We start from the raw sequence: 21,269 nt of genomic DNA on the forward strand, positions 1-21,269 counted from the left end.
TTTTCATGCCGGAGACCCCAAAGTCTCAGGTTCACTCCCCTGTACAGAACAGTTCTTGTTCTCTTTCACTCTCTCTCATTAAAAATAAAATATACTTTAAAAGGAATACCCACAGGTTCTTTTACTATATGCACAGGGTTCTTTTAGATTCTTTTATTCTTTTTTGCATTCTGCTTCTGTGCCTTTATCTTATAAAATAAAGTAATATGTAATGGGGATAACTAATGAAACCAGATAAACTAGCATCATTTATAATGAAATCAGCAGACAATGACTAAAAGATAATAAAGAGAAATAAGTGGAGAAACCAAGAGAGACAAAGAAACCTGTGCATCCCAAGTGTGGGACCTAGTTAGTGTAAATTTAAAGTGAGATTTGAAAGATTTGAAAAGCAGTAATTATGCACACGACATATTTAGACCAGGACGGGAGGGTTTAAAATTGCTATGTAGTATGAATCTAATATTGGTGACTTTATATTTTCAGTTAGGCTGAATGTAAAGTAATATATTTTTCACATGAAACACTAGAGTCATTTTCATTAACATTAAACCTGATGTCAGCCTCAATTCTTTCTTTTCTTTGATTCTCCACTTTCAATCAATTAGATTTCCTGCAGAACCTTTTGCCACCTTTTAAATTCACTTTATTTCAAGTCTATAGCCTCACCTTCGATTATTAAAGCTACCCTTTAGCATGTTTCCCTACCTCTAATCTGTCACCCCAACTTTATTTCATGTAATGCAGTTGTAATACCATTCCATTTTTCTCCCCTTTATGCAGAGTTGGGCTCTCTCACATATATGACTTTGCCATTCTTGCCATTCTGATAGTGAGACAAAGAGGAAAAGACACCACAACACTAGAGCTTACCCTGATGCTGTGGTCTTCTTTTGTCATTCCAACTTTCAAGCCTGTGCTCCTGGCAAGGTATTCACCTACTAGAGAATCTCTCTCTCTCTCTCTCTCTCTCTCTCTCTCTCTCTCTCATTCCATTTTTTCTGAAACCGTGTCAGTCCATGGTGCTAAGCTTCAGTGCATGTGAAGCCACAAAGGTATAGACCTATTCTGAACCCTTTCTGGGTCCATTATAAGACTTCATGATTTATAAGTGTGTTATGGACTATTGTTTAAGATTTAGGCAGTACTTCTCTAAGTGAAAAATCTAAAATAATATTTCTCCATAGCCTGATATTCCACAAGTGATTCATGTAACAGATAGAATTTAATTACAAGACATAATTGCTTCTTCAAGTATTGAGAATTTTTATATTTTACTAAACAGAAAAGCTAATTCATTATATAAACAACTTGTTATACATTCATTTCTTTATTCACTACTTATTCTCTGTGCCAAGAATTGTGCTGTGTGCGAAAATGAAGGAGATATATGTGGGACTATTTGTGTATTCCCTTCTGGAAATATAATTGAATCTTACTTTTGTATCCTTCTTAATATGACTAGAATGACTCCTAACACTGAAGTAAACCTGAACCTTTTGTTTTATCTGTAAAGCTACTGAAGAAGGCTAACTATATAAAAAGCTTCTGCTAGAAAGACTACCAAAGTCTTTTCTTCTTCCATTCATCAAGATCTTCTTGCCAATATTCAGCATTCTCTAAAGTCAAGTTCACATTATATATTTATATATTATGTTATTTCTGATTACCTTGTAACCTTTTCAAATATCTATTGTTGAAATGAAAATAGCAAATATTTATTTAATACCAAGAAAATTATGTGTCTGTTGATCTGAATAAAATATAATGACTTTAAATGGGATATTACATGCTTCAAATATAGTAAAAATTTATATATATATGATGTATATATTTGAATTCTTGTATGTATAAAATTTATATATCCATAGCTTCAGTATACACTTTGACAAGAATTAAGTTACAGGAATAGAACATCATAGAAGGACAAAGGTATGGAATAATTAAAATAAAAAAAAATAGAAAGGAAGAAAGAAGAGTTGTGTTCGTTGAGTGTGTCTTGAAACTACATTTGTTTGTGGCAGTGATTAAGATGGGATTTTATGAGCCTATAGTTTATATGGTTCTGAGATTTATTTTTATAAGAAAGAAACACAAAAGTACAGACACAAAATTAGGTACACTGCCTGAGAGATAGCTTGTGTAATTGAATGACTTGAAGGTGGAAGCTTCAGTAGCTTCATGGATGCAGGTGGAATTTTCAGCATGTCTATAATTAGGAGAGACACTGAAGCTTCAGCACAGTAAGCAAAGACCACTTCTATCCTTTGCAGCAGAATATCCTTGTTACCTTGTCCTCCACATTGCCCAAGTCAGACATTGTTACACCTGTGAATTGTCCTTTTAAATTTGAAGAAGAAGAAATCAAGGCTCAAGAAGTCAAGTAGCTTGCCCCAGATTGCATATCTAAGTAGTAAAACTGGAATTCATACATAGGACATTATGACCCAGAGCTTTGAATCTTAACAAACTATACATTCATCTTTATTGAACTACAGTCTAGCATCTACGTACATCAGGATCCAGAGTACTTGTTAAGTTAGGTTCCTAAACTACAGCCAATCTAATCTAATAGAATTCCCATGAATGAGACTGCATTCAAAAAGTTTGTTTGTTTTTCCAGAGCACTGATCAGCTCTGGTTTATGATAGTGCAGTGTGTATATGTGGGTGGGGTGTGAGGTGAGGGGAAGATTGAACAGGGGACTTCAGAGCCTCAGGCATAAGAGTCTCTTTGCATAACCATTATGCTATCTACCCCTTACCCTCACCAAATATTTTTTATGCACTGTGAACTTTCCATACCACTGAAATTAGTAGAATATGTTACAACATAAGGGAAGAACATGATCCATGACAAATTCATAGTGTTAATGTTTTTTTATTAGTTGTTAATACTTGAATAATACTTTACAAGATTGTGGGAAAAGAGGGGTACAATTCCATATAACTCCCACCACTAGAATTCTATTACCCCTTCTCCTCCACTGAAAGGTTTCCTATTTTTTATCTCTCTGGGAGTATGGACCAAAGATCTTTATGGGGTGCAAAAGGTGGAAGGCTTGGCTTCTGTAATTGCTTTGCCACTAGATATGAACATTGATAGGTCAGTTCAAACCCCCAGTCTGTTTCTGTCATTCCCAGTGGGGCAGGGCTCTGGAGAGATGGGCTTGCAGGACACACTGGTGAGGTTGTCTGCCCAAGGAAATCAGTTTGGCATCATGGTAGCATCTACAACTTAGTGGCTGAAAGGCATTAAGATATAAAGCAGAACAAACTGTTTCATCATCAGGAGCCTAAAGGTAAGTATATAGCAGATGGGAGTCGGGCTGTAGTGCAGCAGTTAAGCCCAGGTGGTACAAAGCACAAGGACCTGCATAAAGATCCAGGTTCGAGCCCCCAGCTCCCCACCTGCAGAGGAGTCACTTCACAAGTGGTGAAGCAGGTCTGCAGGTGTCTATCTTTCTCTCCCCCTCTCTGCCTTCCCTTCCTCTCTCCATTTCTCTCTGTTCTATCCAACAGCAACAACATTAATAACAACAACAATAATAACTACAACAAAAAAAAACAAGGGCAAAAAAAAGGAAAATGAATAAATAAATATTTTTTAAAAGTATATAGTAGATGAGATTTGGGGTCTTCATGTTGGAAGAAGATAATTTGCTTTAGGTATATTCTTCCAAGTTGCCTATGACATTACTAATTTTTTCCTGAGTCTGACAGCTATCATGCATGTGGGTTGAAAGTGTTGTCTAGAAAAATAGTATCAGAGTTGGAAATAGGACTGGAAAGCTAGATCAGGGAAGAGAGTAGTTCTCAAATATGGGGAAAGTATATAAATACGATTAACTGTAAACCCCATTGATCTTTTTTAACATGGGAGTCTTAATATTTAGAGACCGCTCAAATTTCTCTTGGGATTGGAGTGAGGCAAATATATTTAGACTGGAATTTAAGGCTAAGAAGGATTAGCTCACAGTTCTCAGTCTTGCTAAGACAAGTTTTGAAGCAAATACTCCAGGGTCATTTGATAAATTATATACAGAAAGGGATGTGGATGGAGTTAATTATTGCCATGATGAATTTCCCCAGACTCATACTCTTTCTATTCATTCTCTTGAGCAGTGAGTTTTGAATCACACATCCAATCCCCCCCAGGTATGAACTCCCCCCACACACACGTAATTGCTTGTGATTTCTTTTGGCATTTAACTCCAAAAAATTATCTGTTTATTCTTAATGTAAACGATATCTTTAATTTTCTACTAGGAAATGAATTGGAGCCTCCAATATGTTGCATAGTCTTGCTGATGACTGCTTTCCATCAAAGATATATAATACTTTCTTGGAGCATGAGTAGCCAATTTGAAAAACATGACTGTTGCTTGAATGACTTTAATTTCCACTGATAAATTATAAACACTTGTGTTATTTCTGTATTTTCCTTTTGTTGTTTTTTTTAACTTAGTAGATACATACTAGATAGTTAATGAATATGAAAGAAAGAAGAATAAGAAATTAGGACAGACTCACCAGAAAACAGGAACTTTCAAAAGTGCCACATTGAGATGTTTTCTTAGTGCCTCTCATAATTAAGTGATCACTTCAGCTGAGGATGCTTTGGCCTTCCAAAATTCTTTTCAAGTGGGTGGTTTACATAAAATAGACTTCAAGCCAGTCTATGTCTTTTTTTCTCATGTTAGATAAGGAACTGGTTTCTAGGAAGCAAGTCATAGCTTTCAAAAAATCAAAATGCTTGAACTCTCATGAGGCTTAATGGTATCAGGTCTAGAATGTTATCACTTTCATGATATTTTATGTTCACTTGTTTTTCTCAAGTTGCCTTGACTTGAAGTGTGGACATCTCACTTCAGCTCTGAGTTATTGCCATTGAAGTATATATGTTTTGTTCTGTTTAGACACTACTAACCAGGCAAGTACTGTACTTAAGATCTTTTAAGTGATACTTTTTAAGAAAATAAATTTTAGCAACTCCAATCAATTATTGTTCTGTCAACATTCTACAGTGTTTTCAGTAGGTATTCACTTTCAAACCAACTTGATTTCATTAATATTTATTTCTTTTCCAGTAAATGGAAGGTGATGAGTTAGATTGAATATAGTGAATCCACTTTTTGTGGCTAGTGGCTTGAGAATGTATTTAGCTCCTTTTTAAAAATTTGATCTTCTTGGCCTCTGCTGTCTTCCCCAGTTTGAAAATCTTTACCATAATCCTCTGTAGGAATTTACACAAGTTACCTATTATGGTTTATAATCTATGGTATGGCTTTCAGTATTCTCATCACAGAAAGGTTAAGCCCTCCTGTGTTTATTCCAACATAAAGAAGTCCACAGGGTGTCAGGGAGCAGATTGAAACAAGCTACAGTTTCAATCAGACTATTAGTCTGTGTCTATGCTGAGGGGGGAATCCTAATAAGCATAGGGTTACATTAGAACAAGGAGCAGTAACAGGTTTTCTAACCCCACAGTTACAAAACCAAAACTCTATCCTGTCCTTTGAGTGATTTTATTTTCCAAACTGAGATTTGGGGTAAAAAATGCATGGATACTATTGTCACAACAGTATGAGAACATCTAAAGTTAGGACTACTCCCTAAGTCTGAGCCTATATTGTTACTGTGAGTATATCAAACATTAGCATCCAGCTTGATAGTTAACAGGGCCCATTACAAAATGAGATTGTGCTGCCATTTGTAGAGATTGTAACTTTTTATAACAAAGAAAAAATGAACAAGTGGAAGCATGTCTGTTTTGGGGCCTTTGCTGTCAGAATGTCAGTATTGGTAATACTGTCAGTTATCTTTCAGATTACTTTGAAAAAATTCCACTGGATTTATTTACTTCTGGTTCCGAGTTTACTTTATTTTCTAGAGTCAGTAAGATTCTGAAGAGGGCATGATCCGTAAACATTAACTCCCAGATTCACACTAGTCTGCATTGTTTTGGGAAAGTCATAAGGGAAAGTGCTTCCTGTGTTATAACTAAGCAAGAATCTAAGAGCAGTAACAATCTTTGGATGAGAAGTGACCAAGGAGTTCTTTTTTTTTTTAAATAAATTTTCTCCTTTAAGAAAACTATTTTTATTTATTTATTATTGGATAGAAGTAGAGAGAAATTTAGAGGAGTGGGGGAAGTAGAGAGGGAGAGGAAGACAGAGAAACACCTGCAGCCCTACTTCAACGCTTGTGAAGCTTTCCCCCAACAGTTGGGGACCAGGGGTTTGAACCTGGGATCTTGTGCACTGTAATGTAACGCTTAACCAGCTGCACCACCACATGGCCCGACCAAGGAGTTCTAAGCAAGGAATACAAATGAGAATCCCTCCCACTAAAAATTACACCTCTGAAAGAAAGAGACCTGTCACCAGCCTCTCAACACTGTCCTAATTGTTTCCCAGAGAGATGCAGAGATAGACAAAAGAAAGCCACCTTCCCAAAAATACAGCCTCGTCTAGCAGGCTTTTCTGAGAATGACCATCATGCTATGCCATGATCTCAAATCTTGGCAATGGCAAAGTCGTTGTGATACCTACATCCCAAAATATTGTTTCTGATCCCCTTCGCTGTGTATTTTTTTTTCCCCACTGTGACAAGTAACGACAAGTCTGATGTAAATGTGTGTGAGCCATTCCTGTCTCTGTTTTTCACCATCAGTATGCTCACCCAATATCTTCTCATAATCACTTGTGGGTGCATGCTTACTTGGTGTGTGCCTAACAGTTCAGTAGAAAATGAGTATTTCTAACTTCCATTTCCAATACTTTGTCTTTATATAAAGTTTGGAAGTACAAAGTCGAAGGATTAGAAACCACACTATTTTCTTTTTGAATCTAAGAGATCTTGTTAAAAGGATATTCTTTCAAAGTGTCACCTGCCAGAAAGATGGCATTCCCATCAATGGAAATCAGAAAATCGTGTCTCAAGTTTTATGAAAGCATATTAAGGAAGAATAACAAAAATCCACTGTGGCTACAACATGCTAATTAATTGCTAACTTCATTTCTCCCAGAGGCAAACTATTAATATTATTTTTAAATGAAATTAAGCCACACAATCCTCTTTTAATTGTTACAAAGATGTTTAGCAACATTATCTGTTTAATTATTTAGGCTTCTCTTAGTGGTGTAAATATTATCAGCACAGTCCTAAGTATTTCCTGCTTTGTCCATAGACAATCTGTAAGGAATCTATTGCTGATGTTGCTGGTAGGTCTTAAATTAAGATCTATTTAAGGCTGCCTGCTGGCCACAGAATAATTACTTAACACTTGATAATGCCTGAATCTGTTAGATTTAGCAGCAAGAAGTATGCTTTGTTTTCACAAGAAGGGTAAAGTTATGTTTCTTATATAAAATTTACTGTTGATGGTATTAGAAAGGATTAGGGTGGGGTTGGAGTATTTGAAAATTTAATTAATCTAATTCCTTCAACAGCAACTGGTTTTCATACTGGTAATTCTGTATAACAACAGTTAATACATTAATAGATCACAACCATGTGAAAATTTATTTTTATTTATTTTGCCTCCAAAGTTATTGCTGGGGCTCAGTGTCTGCACTACAAATCCATTGCTCCTTGAGACCATTTTTTCCCTTTTGTTCCCCTTGTTGCTGTTATTGTTGTTTTCATTGCTGTTGTTCTTGCTGGATAGGACAGAGAGAAATGGAGAAAGGAGGGAAAGACAGAGGGGGGAGAGAAAGACAGACACCTGAAGACCTGCTTCACTGCCTGTGAAGAAACCCCTTCAGGTGGAAAGCCAAGGTCCTTGCCCTTGGCGCCATGTGCACTTAACCCGCTATGCTACCGCCCCACCACCCCATGTGAAATATTTACAGTAGATATTATTTAGCATAGAATCTCTCTTCTATCTCTCTCACTCTCGCGTTAGTTTTAGAATGACAAGAGATTTGGCTTTCTTAGAATTATTTTGTTTGTCTCTCACATCAAGTTTATGTTTCTTCTTTTTTCTTATCCATATTGACTTTCTTTGTTTAATTATTATTTATTTATAAAAAGGAAACACTGAAAAAACCATAGGATAAAAGGGGCACAACTCCACACAGTTCCCACCACCAGAACTCCATATCCTATCCCCTCCCTTGATAGCTTTCCTATTCTTTAACCCTCTTGGAGTATGGACCCACGGTCATTGTGGGATGCAGAAGGTGGAAGGTCTGGCTTCTGTAATTGCTTCTCCACTGAACATGGGCGTTGACAGGTAGATTCATACTCCCAGCCTGCCTCTCTCTTTCCCTACTGGAGCAAGGTTCTGAGGAATCAGAGCTCCAGGATACATTGGTGGAGTCATCTGTCCAGGGAAGTCTGTTTGGCATCATGCTAGCATCTGGAACATGATGGCTGAAAAGAGAGTTAACATATAAAGCCAAACAAGTTGTTGACTACTCATGAACCTAAAGGCTGGAGTAGTGCAGATGAAGAATTGGGGGAGGAGGGGTCTCCGTTTTGTTGATAACTAGTAGGCATATTTTAATTATATTCCAAAGAGCCTGTGGCTATACTAGGCTTTTTTTTTTTTTTTTCCTGAGCCTGAAATCTGATAGGTAGGTGGATCCTAGTTATTGTCTGAGGATATGATGTCATGGTTGGAAAAAGGACCAAAAAGCTGGATCTGGGAAGAGAATAGTTCCCAAATATGGGAAAGGTGTATAAATGTTGTTGACTGTAAACCCCTTCGATTTGATCTGCTCTGGGGCCCATATTCAGCTTAAGAGCCTATGTGACCTCTGCATCCCTGTAGATCTGACCTCACATTCTGTAGTCATGAGTAGGAACATTCCAAGCTGTGTCAATATGAGGACCCATCTTCCTCAGGTGTAGCATAGAGTATGTTGTCCAGCCTCCCTTCAGAGGATGGAACATTCTCTACCGTTGCTGATCCAAGTTGAGGGCAGGGTCCTATGGGGGTCCACAAAGGGGTGTGTTTTGTTGTTCCTGATATAGAGATGGCCAGTAACAATGGAGAGAGGGATTTATTCGAGGTCTAGGCCTATCATGTCTGTTTGGAAACCTCAGGACTCCCGAATAGGGCCCCAGAAGGCAATAGATAGTTATTGCTGTAACCACACTATTTGGCAATTGGGTTAACTTTGAAAAATCCCTTTTTTTCTGTTTTTTTTCTTTTTAATTAATAAAGGGTTAAAGATTGTAAGATTACAGGCTGTAGTTCTACATGTACCCACCACTAAAGTTCTGTGTCCCCATGCTCCCACCTCCCAAAGATAACCATCATAGTACTCAAAATGTTTTAGAAACAGTTTGTTTGCTTCTGTTTTGGTTTTTATTTGTTTGTTTTTGTTTTGTTTTGCTTTATTTTGTTTTCAAGTTCATTTGTATCAGATCTCTAAATTCCTCATCTGATTGAAGCCATCTGGTAGTTGTCTTTCATTTCTTTACTTGCTTTCCTAAGCATAATCACCTCCAGTTCCATCCATTTTGTCCCAAAGGATACTGTATCATCTTTTTTGTTTGCAGAGTCATATTCCATGGAAGATACACCCCATGAATACTTTAGACAGTCATATGTTGATGGGTATTTAGGTTGCTTTCACTCTCTGGGTATTGTGAATATTGCAGCTATGAACAGAGGGATGCATATGCTCCTTCTAATTAATGCTCGGGTGTACTTTGGATAAATGTCTAAGAATAGTATTATTGGGTCATAAGGTGATTACACTTGTATTTGTTTTAGGATCCTTTTTTTAAAAAAAGTATTTTATTTATTTTATTTTTGAAAGAGATGCAGCAATAGAAATACACAGAAAGAAACACCAGAGCACTGCACATTTCTGGTTTATTGTGGTGCGTGGGATTGAACCTGGGACTTTGCAACCTCTGGCATGAGAGTCTCTTTGCATAACCATTATGCTATCTACCCCCAGCCTGTTTAAGGATTCTTCATACACTTTTTCAAAGTGGCTGCCCCAATTTGCATTGCCACCAGAAGTTAAGCAGAGTCCTTTTCTCACCACAGCCTCATTAATACTTACTATTTCCTGTTTTGTTGATGCAGGTCATTCTCACAGCTCTGAGATGGAATCTCAATGTATTTTTAATTTGCATTTTTCTGATAAGTCAAATGGAGCATTTATCCATATGTCTGTGGGTCATGTGTATCTCTTTTCTTTCTTTAAAAATAAATTACTTTACCTTATAGGACAAAGAGAAATTGAGAGGGGAGAAGGAGATAGAGAGGGAGAGAGAAAAACACCTGCAGCACTGCCTCACAGGTAGAGAACCAGGGCTTGAACCAGGTAGCATGTATGCTCAGCCCTGTATCTGCTCTTTAGAAAAATGTCTATTTTGTTCTTTGGCCCACTTTTTTATTGTTTTTTTTTCCTTTTGTTGAGCTGAAACAGTGCTTTATAGATGTTTGGTATAAATCATTTTCCAGTTGTGTGATGTACAGAAGTCTTTTCCCACTTATTGGGTTGCCTTGTTATCCTTGTGTAGAAATATTTTTCGTTTGATGTAGTCTCATTTACTTTTGTTTGCATTTCCCGTGCCCATAGGATTGAGAATCCAAATACAACTTTAATGTGAAGATCCTGAAATGTTTCACTGATGTTCTGTTCTATATGTTTTAGAGTTTTCGTTCTAGTACCCAGGTATTTGATCCCATCTGATTTGATTTTGGTATATAGTGTTATATGGTAGTCTATTTTTACTTTTCTGTATGTGGTTGTCCAATTTTCTCAGCACTTTTTTTTTTTTTGATGAGATGTTCTTTACCCCATGGGATGGATTTGGCCCCTTTCACATACTTGGGAGCTGTTCCATTAATTAAAACATCCACTTTTTTTATGCCAGTATTATGCTATTTAGTTACTATTGCTTTCTAGTGTAAAGTGAAGTTGGGGAATGTGATGCTTCCATTTTTGTACATGGGGGCAGGATTTCCTCTTAAAGTTCCAAAATAACAACTGCTACTTCTTCTTCCTCTTCCTCCTCCTCCTTCTCTTCCTCCTCCTCCTCCTCCTCCTCTTCTTTTTACCCACTGCAAACTTCAGTTTGTCATTGTCTTTTAGTAAGTCATGTTAATGATCACCAAGTCACTAAACTTCTAAAAAAAAACATGAATGCCAGAAAATAAGGAGAGAATAGTTCAATATTTTTGAAACTATAATTATTTAGTGTAGATTTTCATTTTTAAAATGTCTGTTTTCTCTTAGGTTTTAGTAAACTGTTATGCTCTGAAATTATCATGAATCGTAGCATCAGATGAAGGGCAAAATTGTCATTTGGTAAACCTCTGATCATCCCTAGTATAAATTGGGAATTGTTCTTAATATGCTCAAATGTCACATTATCCAGCAAAGACATTCTCTGACCTCCCAATATGAAAATATAATCAGTATCTTTCTTCCAGCACCATCTCTCTCCCTAATTAGCTTTATTTTTCTCCATAGTAGTTATCATCATGCAATACTATAAAATATTATCTATTTAGTGCATCACCCACCACACATACACAGACACACACACACTGAAGATCGAACCTCCACTGAGAGCAGAGATGTGGTGTTTGTTTATTCCCGTGTCTCATGAATCAAAACAAATGCCATATATAATCGTAATATAGTTGACAATCAATAAATAATTATTGAATGCATGAAGGTTTTCTTTCAATTTTCAGGTATCTAAAATACCAGATTGGTATAAAGCAAGGAGAATTTCTCCTTGTCTTCTCATGCATTTTGATGGTTGACATCTTGATATAAATGTAAGCATTTATCTTGAGCTGAGTGTCCTAGTGTGCCCCACTGGGAAAAGGGGTCCTTTGGGAAAAAAAAAAGCAGAAACAGTGCATTGTATAGTCATATTTCTCACAAAGGACTAAAACTCTGGTTATGCAGTTCTTTTTGGTATTTACATGTTTACAGTTTTGTCAGAAATGCAAAGCAGTAAGTCTCAAGGACACTACTCTTTCCAAGATACTACTCCAAGTGGTGCATACATGGGGGTTAGTGAAACACATAGGGGCTCCATGGGAAAATAAGCTTCAGAAACCTGGTACGATATGAACTAAGTCATCTCAGAGATATGATAGACAAAAGAATATCTTAGACTTTGATAATTAAACCTAGCCTCTCTATCAGCCAATGCTCTTTCTTCCTTCCTTCCTTCCTTCCTTCCTTCCTTCCTTCCTTCCTTCCTTTCTTTTTTAATGCTTGTTTTTAATTTTTATTATTATTATTATTATTATTATTATTATTATTATTATTATTATTACTTTGTCTCCAGAGTTATTGCTGGGACTCAGTACCTGTGCCATGAATCCACTGCTCCTGGAGGCCATTTGTTCCATTTTGTTGCCCTTGCTATTTATCGTTGTTATTATTGCTGCCGTTGTTGTTAGATAGGACAGAGAGAAATGGAGAGAGAAAGGAAGACAGAGAGGGGCAGAGATAGACACTGCTTCACACCTGTGAAGTGACTCCCCTGCAGGTGGGGAGCGACTGGAGCCTCAGGCATGAGAGTCTATTTGCATAACCATTATGCTATGTCCCCAACCCCCAATGCTGTTTCTAAGTCTGCATTACATCACTGGGTTGAGAGTTAAACAGAGCAAGGTAGGGGATGGAGAAGCAGCTCCTAGTTCACCACTTACTCAATTTGTTCCTTACCATTTCCTATGCCTCAGGTTCCTCTTCTGTTAGGTAAGAATGGAAAAGTTCACCCATGATAATATATTGGATTACTTGGAAAAATCATGACAGATCTTTTTTCTATGTTTTTCTATGCAAAAAATGCATCATGACTTTTCTGATGACCCAAAATGTAAAACATCCAAGCCATAGGTGATAAGAGGTGACTACTGCCAAAATCTTGTATCAAATGTTAGAATGAATGAATTTGAGACAAATATTCTCAAGAATCTTCTCTAAGATGTGTTTGCCAATACGGATCCCTAGCCTGAGTCAGCCCCTGTGCTACCAGCACCCTGTCCCCATTTGAAGAGTGTTGTGCTTCTATGCTGAAGTTGAAGAAATGCTGCCTTTCAACATATCTTAACATAAATGTCTGATTATTCAATTAGATGTATCCCAGGGAGTTGATTTCCTGTATTTTGATACCCTTGACCTCAGATAAAGACATCTTTGTCAGGAGGAAATTGGGAGCATATAAGTTAATGATTGTGCAGATGGCTATATGCTGGTAAATTTTGAAGTGAATATATATTGAGTAAACCCCTAATGCAGGTGTGATTTGTGTTAATCTGACCCCTTCCAGTAAAATGGGCATTTGCCTGTATCTAGAATTTATAAATCCTGACAGATTCCACAATATTTATAGCCCTCTATAAAAAGCTATTGCCAGTTTGCAGAGCTTTGCGTTTGGCTCTGTGGTATGCTTAAGAGAGTTTAAATAATAATAAATTTTGGTGATTTATTCCACCTGGAACAGAAACTTATTCCCCCCTTGCCACTCCCCCCCCCCAATCTTGGCTCATTTTGAAAAGGATACTATAAATACTTCTACAGACACAGGGATCAGGAACATAGAATTGAAATTAAAGAGAGAAATACAGAAACATTTCTATTATCATGAGGTTTTTGAATGTATTTTTAAAACACTTTTGTTCCTGAAAGAATACACCTTCTCTCCTTTCTCCTGCCCCACCTCAGTCATATTTGAGGCACTCAGACCTGTTGCTAGCTTCTGGATTCAATTGCACTAATGGGGAAGAGAGAGTGAATGTATTAGCTGACTAAGTAGGAAAAAGTTGTCTCAAGGGAGGCCAGAGAAATTTCCCAGTATTCATCTTACATTTCACAGGACTCAGCTGATAAATTGAGTATCCATGTCAAGAGTGTAAATTCCTTGCTTGGGACTGAGTTCATGTATCCGGCAGTTATTATGAAAAGCTTTCAATATATTAGAAAAATATAATTGTCATTAAAAGATTATGCCTAAAGACAGTGTCAGAAGGTCAATTCTTTCACCCACTATGCTTCCAGTTACAGAATAAGAGGAAAAATACATGAATAGCTGACTCTGTATGACATCACTTGCTTCCTTTTAAAATAAAATAAACAATGATCAGGGACTCAGTTGTTTGACATGACATAGAATCTACTGATAAAAAAGAGTAACCCTTTAGTGTAGCATGAATAATGTTCTGACTGATTGCCCAATGGTAGGAGAGAAAACTTTTTCCCAATTTCTGGATTGAGTAGACTTGTAAAGGAAGTAGCCTATAGCCTTGATAGAGGATGAATAATAATAAAAGCTAACATCCATCACCTGTGCAGAGTGGAACACGGACCAGCATACAGTAGTATCGAATGGCTGTGGCTCTTTGCAAAGCATTTCTAATTAAATGCTAGCTTTCCCTATGCCTGATAACTTGGAGCACACCCCCGCCCCAAGTCTTTCTTGAGAAATCTCCTGGCCTCTAGCTAATAGGATGGCAGATGTTTGGACCAAACCCCAGAGTCTGTAGTCTACCACATTTTAATGATTTGTGGTGAACAAAGTAAATGCTTCAAACACAAACTTTCTGAAGCAGGGGACCAGTTAAATGTGATAAATTTGAGCAAAACATAAATAAATGGAATATTGGGGGGAGGATATTGTTTCCCAAACAGGATACAGGTATGCATGATTCATAGCTAATTCTAAAGCTTTGCTTGAGAATTAAAAAAACAAACAAACAAACAAACAAACAAAAAAACCTGGGGGGATTGTTAAAGAATGATATCCTTGAGAAAAATCCTGGAGGCATATAGGAATTTCCTTGCTTTCTATCACATCTTTTTCTTTTAATTTATTGGAGGATTAATGTTTTACTTTCGACAGTAAATACAATAGTTTGTACATGCATAACCTTTCTTAGAAGACTGGAAGGTATAGTCTGTGTACAGTCTGCTCAGTTTTGCTATGAAATGGAAACTTCTCTAAGAGATAATCTAGTTATTAAAAAAATAGTTTCTTAAGTTCTCAAAGTAAAATTTGAACTGGTTTGGTGTATTGCACCAAAGGAAGGGAGAGGGTCTGGGGGGTGGGGGGGAAGAGACTTTCGGGTCCTAAAAAAAAGAAGACTGGAAGGTGAGCTGCTAGACAGGAGGCTGCTCAGTGTCTTTGTGCTTTGGGGACCACAGTGTAAGCACATATGGGATAAATAAACTGTTTTCATTTCTTAAAGCCCATGGAAAGAAGCAAGACAAGAAAATCACCATATTGCCTGTTTAAAAAGCTATTAAAGATGAGAATTCAGTTCGGACAAATAAAAATGATTACTGCACACAGGCTGCAGTTTGTTTTTAATTCCTGCCATCTTACCCAGCAGCTGCAATATGGCAAACCTTGTGTCTAGCCAATATTTTGATGCATCCTCTCTTGTTTTTTTTCCATAGGGCAACCCCTACATGTGCAATAATGAGTGTGATGCAAGCACCCCTGAGTTGGCACATCCCCCAGAGCTGATGTTCGATTTTGAAGGAAGACATCCCTCAACATTTTGGCAGTCTGCTACTTGGAAAGAATATCCCAAGCCTCTTCAAGTTAACATAACTCTGTCTTGGAGTAAGACCATTGAGCTCACAGACAACATAGTTATTACCTTTGAATCCGGGCGTCCAGACCAAATGATCCTGGAGAAATCTCTTGATTATGGACGAACATGGCAACCCTATCAGTATTATGCCACAGATTGCTTAGATGCTTTTCACATGGACCCTAAATCTGTGAAGGATTTATCACAGCATACAGTCTTAGAAATCATTTGCACTGAAGAGTACTCCACAGGGTACATGACTAATAGCAAAATAATCCACTTTGAAATCAAAGATAGGTTTGCTTTTTTTGCTGGGCCTTGGCTACGCAATATGGCTTCCCTCTATGGACAGCTGGATACAACCAAGAAACTCAGAGATTTCTTTACAGTCACAGACCTGAGGATAAGGCTTTTGAGACCAGCCGTTGGGGAAATCTTTGTAGATGAACTACACTTGGCACGCTACTTTTACGCAATCTCAGACATAAAAGTGCATGGAAGGTAAGAGAAACATCTGTCTGGCATGAATGAAAATGGGTGTGTTCAAAGAAAATCTTAGTGTGTTGGTTCTGCAGCTATAGAGTGACATTATCATTTCCTACTGCAGTGTTCTCTCAGGAACATCAGCCTAGAGATAGGATCTGGGTCATTTGAGACTCTTCTAACTCAGCAACTATTTGTGATCTCAGACTTGGCTGTCACTGAACCTGAACTAAACAGGAATCATTAGATTTTAAATAAAAGCAAAAAGTTCAAAATGAGGACTACAAAATAAAAGCATCTTATTTTAGCACTAACAGGGTTCCTAGGTCAGGACATGGTTTAAGTCTTTATGGCAGTGAAGCCAGTTGGAACAAAGCCAGCTGCTCTGTGAGAGACTGAAAAATAAGAAATATGTGTAATTCTTTCTAATGCAAGAAACAGTTTTAACATGATACAGTTCTCTCTGTTGTGGTTTATTGTATAAGAAAGCTCCAGAAATTAAAGTTGTATTTTTTAAAATTTATTAACTCACAACCCAAAGCACTTAGAAGCACCACACATTTGTTAAATATGGGTAAACTTGATGTTTCAGATGTTGATATGTTAGAAAAAAAAGTCATCAACTAATGGGAGTTGAAGTATGGGGTGGTAATGAGTTAGAAAAACTAAAGAATGGAGTGTGTAGGAAAAGAGAAAGCAAAACAAAGTAGAATTCATTCTAAAAATGCCTGTATTTTAAATCAGAACACGTTGTAGATAACAAATATAAATGGCACATAATTTATGTATGTTTAATTACTTATCAAATTTAAGTAGGTAAGGTAATATTAAGTTAACCAATTTTCAGTATCAGTTTCTTAGAATTATTGAAGAAATACTGAGACTTCTGTTTGATAATCATGCATAGTAGGCACACAGAATGAAATGGTTGATGTGACCTCAGTTTGGTGGTAAAAGGTTTCAAAATCTGTACTGTAAAAAATAGCAGGAGCTAATAGATCCTCCCCTCCTTTCTGGTCTAGCTACAAGCTCCTCATAGAAAAGTCAAGAATTTTTAGCTCTGGAGAGCCTTTAAATTATTTTAGCTAAGGTTGCAGTGATAGATGATAAAGTAAATTATCTTCAAAAGGAAGATAATCTTTCTGAGAGAAATACGTGCTTGTGCAATATTAAGTCTGTGGGTTCCATGGCAGGTAGAACAGCTCATGTATGAGTGAGCAGAGCACCAGAGAAATATGGAGCTGTGGATTTAATCATAAGTTTGTTCTTTATACTGTTATACTCATGTGAATATTATACTCATGAACATTTTAGTAAAAGATGGTTGATTTCTGATAATTTATTATTAGGGACATATAACTTCTAGAAATAATCTATAGCATACTACAACAAAGCAATAAATAATTCTGAGAATCTATAGAAATAAATGTCAAAATCAGTAAGCTGAGATTTGAATTTGAGACCTAAAGTGATCTATATTGTTAGGCAGAGTTTATCGAGGTCAGTTTCCTTGAAGCTTAAGAAATCATTAATCTGAGGCAGTCTTCACTGTGCAATTTCTCCTCACATTCATCTATTTGTAAGAAAGACAATCTTGTAAAGCATTTTTAGTTAGGAAATAATATTTGCGGGGGTGTAGTGCTATTATTGTGTATTATTGTTTCTACTCTTTATCCAAAAGAATGTAAAATATACTTCAAAGCTGCATGCATTTGTATACATTTTCTGATAGGCTCAGATGTTAGAAATGTAGAACCCTGGAGCCCTGTGCTGGGGTTAAGTACACATGTTGTCATGCACGAGAACCTGGATTCAAAGCTCCAGCTCCCCACCTTCAGGGAGGAAGCTTCATGAGTGTTGAAGAGGGCCTGCAGATGTCACTCTTACTCTCTCCCTTTCTACCAAACCCCCCCCCCCATTTCTCTCTGCCCTATAAAATAAAAGAAATGAAAAAAGAAGGAGAGAGGGAGAAGGAGGAGAGGAGGAGGAGAAGGAGAAGGAAAAGAAGGAGGAAGAGGAGGAGAAGAAGGTCAGCAATGAATTCCTCTAGCAGACACTGGAGCCCCAGTGGAGGAAACAAAGAAACAAAGTAAACCTAGTGGCAAAAGAAAAGGAATGTAGAATCCAATTAAATTCACTTCTTTTCTTCCATTTCTTCTTTTTTCAGACTATTTTTTATTTGATAAAACAGTTGAGAGGGAACGGGGGGTAGAAACAGAGAGGGAGGGGTAAGATAAACAGGCTTGCAGCACTGCTTCAGCACTAGTGAAGCTTTCTCCCTGAAGATGGGGACTGGGAGCTTGAACCCAGGTCTTTGAACTTGGTAATGTGTGCATTCATTGTGGTACACAACCACCCAGCCCCTTTCTTCCATTCCATATTTTTAGTGGTATCCTCACACTATATTTCAGTGGTTTTGAGGAGTTTGGAGGATCCCTGCTTTCTTCTGTGAGACTCACCTCCACTTTCTTTTCCTGTTCACCACTCAACTATAAGCTAGTTAAAAAGCAGATAAGCAAGAGAGAAAGGTCCTATAGGGGTAAACACTTTCCATAAGGCCCCACTCTGTCACCTCCACAGTCTGTCCAAATTCTGCAGGGTAAAACTCATGCTGGCAGGTACTGTGCTAGGCCCCAGATGGCTGGGTATTTTTAGTCATAGCGAAGGGACTAAAGGAACAGTGACTGATGGTTCAGGCTTGTGTCCAGCTTTCATGTTACATAAGGAGATGGAACCACTAAAGGCAAATGTTGAGCTGTTGCCTGGTTCACAGGACCTTTCAGTGGGGAAGATGATATCATTTCTTTTGCCTTTGAAAGTTTCTGTCAGGCTAACAATCTAGGAGAAACTTATACAAAAAGTATATAGGATTAGCTATTAACTATCTCTAAAAGTTCCAGGGGTTCCTTTTCAAGAAGATGATAAAGATAAACTTTCCAGAATATAACTAGATTTTTTTTTCCTCTTAGCCACTTTCACTTTGCCACCATCCCATGCAATGATCATGCCTTTATCTGTCAGTAGATTAGAATTAAAATGTCAGTTTTCTGGCTGTTATGCCACCAAACCACTACCACAATGTGGGACCAAACAAGATTCTTTTGGACAAAATGACTCAGATCCATAGAATAGTAGAATAGAAGGTTTTTTCTGAGGGGTGTTTTGGGGGGCTCCTTGAAATATCAAGTTATGACACAAAAGCAGTTTGAGACTCTTGCCTAGATTGACAGAACTGCACTTCTCATGGTGTACATGTTTACATGCCTTATACTGGCCTTTTATGTCTTATACTGGCTGGTATTGTAAAAAATGGAGTAAAAAAAATGTTGTTTTGATTATCCTGAGACTCATGTAGCACTTAGGGTTTTTCTTTTCTGCATGAGGCAAATCTGACAACTACTTTGTAGCTGCAAAAAAGTATAATTTCATGAAGTCTATTCCTCTTTTGCTAAATACTTATTTTGCTTCTATTTACTCCCCTATTGTATATTTATTAAGATAATTGAGGGAAAATAAAAAACATGGCTGTTAGCAATCACAGCAACTCCACAGGACTTACATTGTTCAATAAACTAATAATCTTCATGGACTAATTCTGACTTGTAGATGGCATGCTTCAGTAAATCAGGGTGATTTTCTCTAGTGAGTAATAGACAAGTGCAGTGTGCTAGTACCTTAATTAAAGAGTGGCTCTCTTCGTCTTGACCACATTTTAATTTACAGGGCAATATTGCAATAATATCACTAATGGAAAGTACATTAAAGGGCATCAAGTGGCATTAACTGTATTAGATTATGGTACTTGTGTTAACTAACTGCTGAAGCAAGATGGTTCTAATGGCCAAAAAGGTTGTCTAATGCATAAATAAAATCTACTCAGATGAGGAGTAAGAGGAGAAATGAAGAGTAGATATTTTTCTGAACATTTTTATGAAGATTAAGGATTAAATTCATAGTCATTAAGTATTTGCTAATGGCCAAACTGTTATTACACATTGTGCCTGTTGTTTCCTTCTAAGGGGTCTTAAAAGTATGAACACAATTGCATATTCTTCTAGTTTTCTCAAATAGTTTGGAGAAATCATCTTGAAAGAAGCTCTCTGCCAGTTACATAAGTCATATAGTTTATACCAGGAGTTCTCAATTTTTTTCCTACTCAAGGTACTAGTTACAAATGGTACACTCTGTGTTATGCTATTATAGCCACACTAACTTAAATGAACTTAGTACACAAAAGAGAACTTAGTACACAAAAGAGAACTTAGTACACAAAAGAGAACTAGAAAGTTCCCAAAGAAAATAAAATTCCAAACTTTATTATCAAATAGCAACAAGAAATCAGTCAGCTTGTTGGTTCTGCCCTTTCTGGATTATAGTGAAAATATTCATCTCCATGCCATTTGCCTACTACCCCATTATGCCAGATAGTTTTTGTTTATGTGAACTCTAAAACTGTACCTCATTCTTACCAACTTAATAATATCTGATGGTACTAATTTATAATAATATTCTGGATCTAGGTGTTTTCCTACTGAAATAAAATCATGATGATAGTTTTTCATTTTCTGAGGGTAGTAAAGTAAATAATTGCACTGCATTTTCTCAATCAATATTAATTTTTCTCTTATGTTTTTCCATAAACCTCTAATACCTGCAACTACTTTTGCTTAATGGGCCTCATCAAACACTAAATAAGACAGAAATATTAATAGAAAACTTGGGAATTGTCAGTTACCTTACTTAGCATGAACATAATTTCTCTTATCAATTGTGGACAATTGGATTTCCCTTTTAAATTGTACACATTAGTTCATATTCTCTCTTCTGAAACTATAGTGAATAGGTGTGCTGCCTCTTTTATATAACAAACATTCTCACCTTTACAGTCAAATATCCTATTTCTAAGTCATTTTTTAAAAATTTTTTATTTAAGAAAGGATTAGTGAACAAAAACATAAGGTAGGAGGGGTACAATTCCACACAATTCCCACCACCCAATCCCCATAACCCACCCCCTCCCATGGTAGCTTTCCCATTCTCTAGCCCTCTGGGAGCATGGACCCAGGGTCATTGAGGGTTGCAGAAAGTAGAAGGTCTGGCTTCTGTAATTGCTTCCCCGCTGAACATGGGCGTTGACTGGTCGGTCCATACTCCCAGTCTGCCTCTCTCTTTCCCTAGTAAGGTGTGTCTCTGGGGAAGCTGAGCTCTAGGACACATTGGTGGAGTCTTCAATCCAGGGAAGTCTAGCC

The 21,269-nt window shown here is 37.1% G+C and overlaps 1 protein-coding gene across 6 annotated transcripts in view; it reads left to right on the forward strand.

Moving 5' to 3' along the window:
• Positions 1-21,269, forward strand: part of NTNG1 (netrin G1) — a 415,083-nt gene that overhangs the window by 197,905 nt on the left and 195,909 nt on the right. For all 6 annotated transcript variants that reach the window (XM_060202169.1, XM_016190491.2, XM_060202165.1 and 3 more), the window contains exon 3: positions 15,398-16,038. In XM_060202169.1, the coding sequence (XP_060058152.1) occupies positions 15,398-16,038 (641 nt within the window). The remainder of the gene's footprint in view (positions 1-15,397; positions 16,039-21,269) is intronic.

The sequence above is a fragment of the Erinaceus europaeus genome, chromosome 11, assembly GCF_950295315.1.
Source record: "Erinaceus europaeus chromosome 11, mEriEur2.1, whole genome shotgun sequence".
Classification (NCBI taxonomy): Eukaryota; Metazoa; Chordata; class Mammalia; order Eulipotyphla; family Erinaceidae; genus Erinaceus; species Erinaceus europaeus.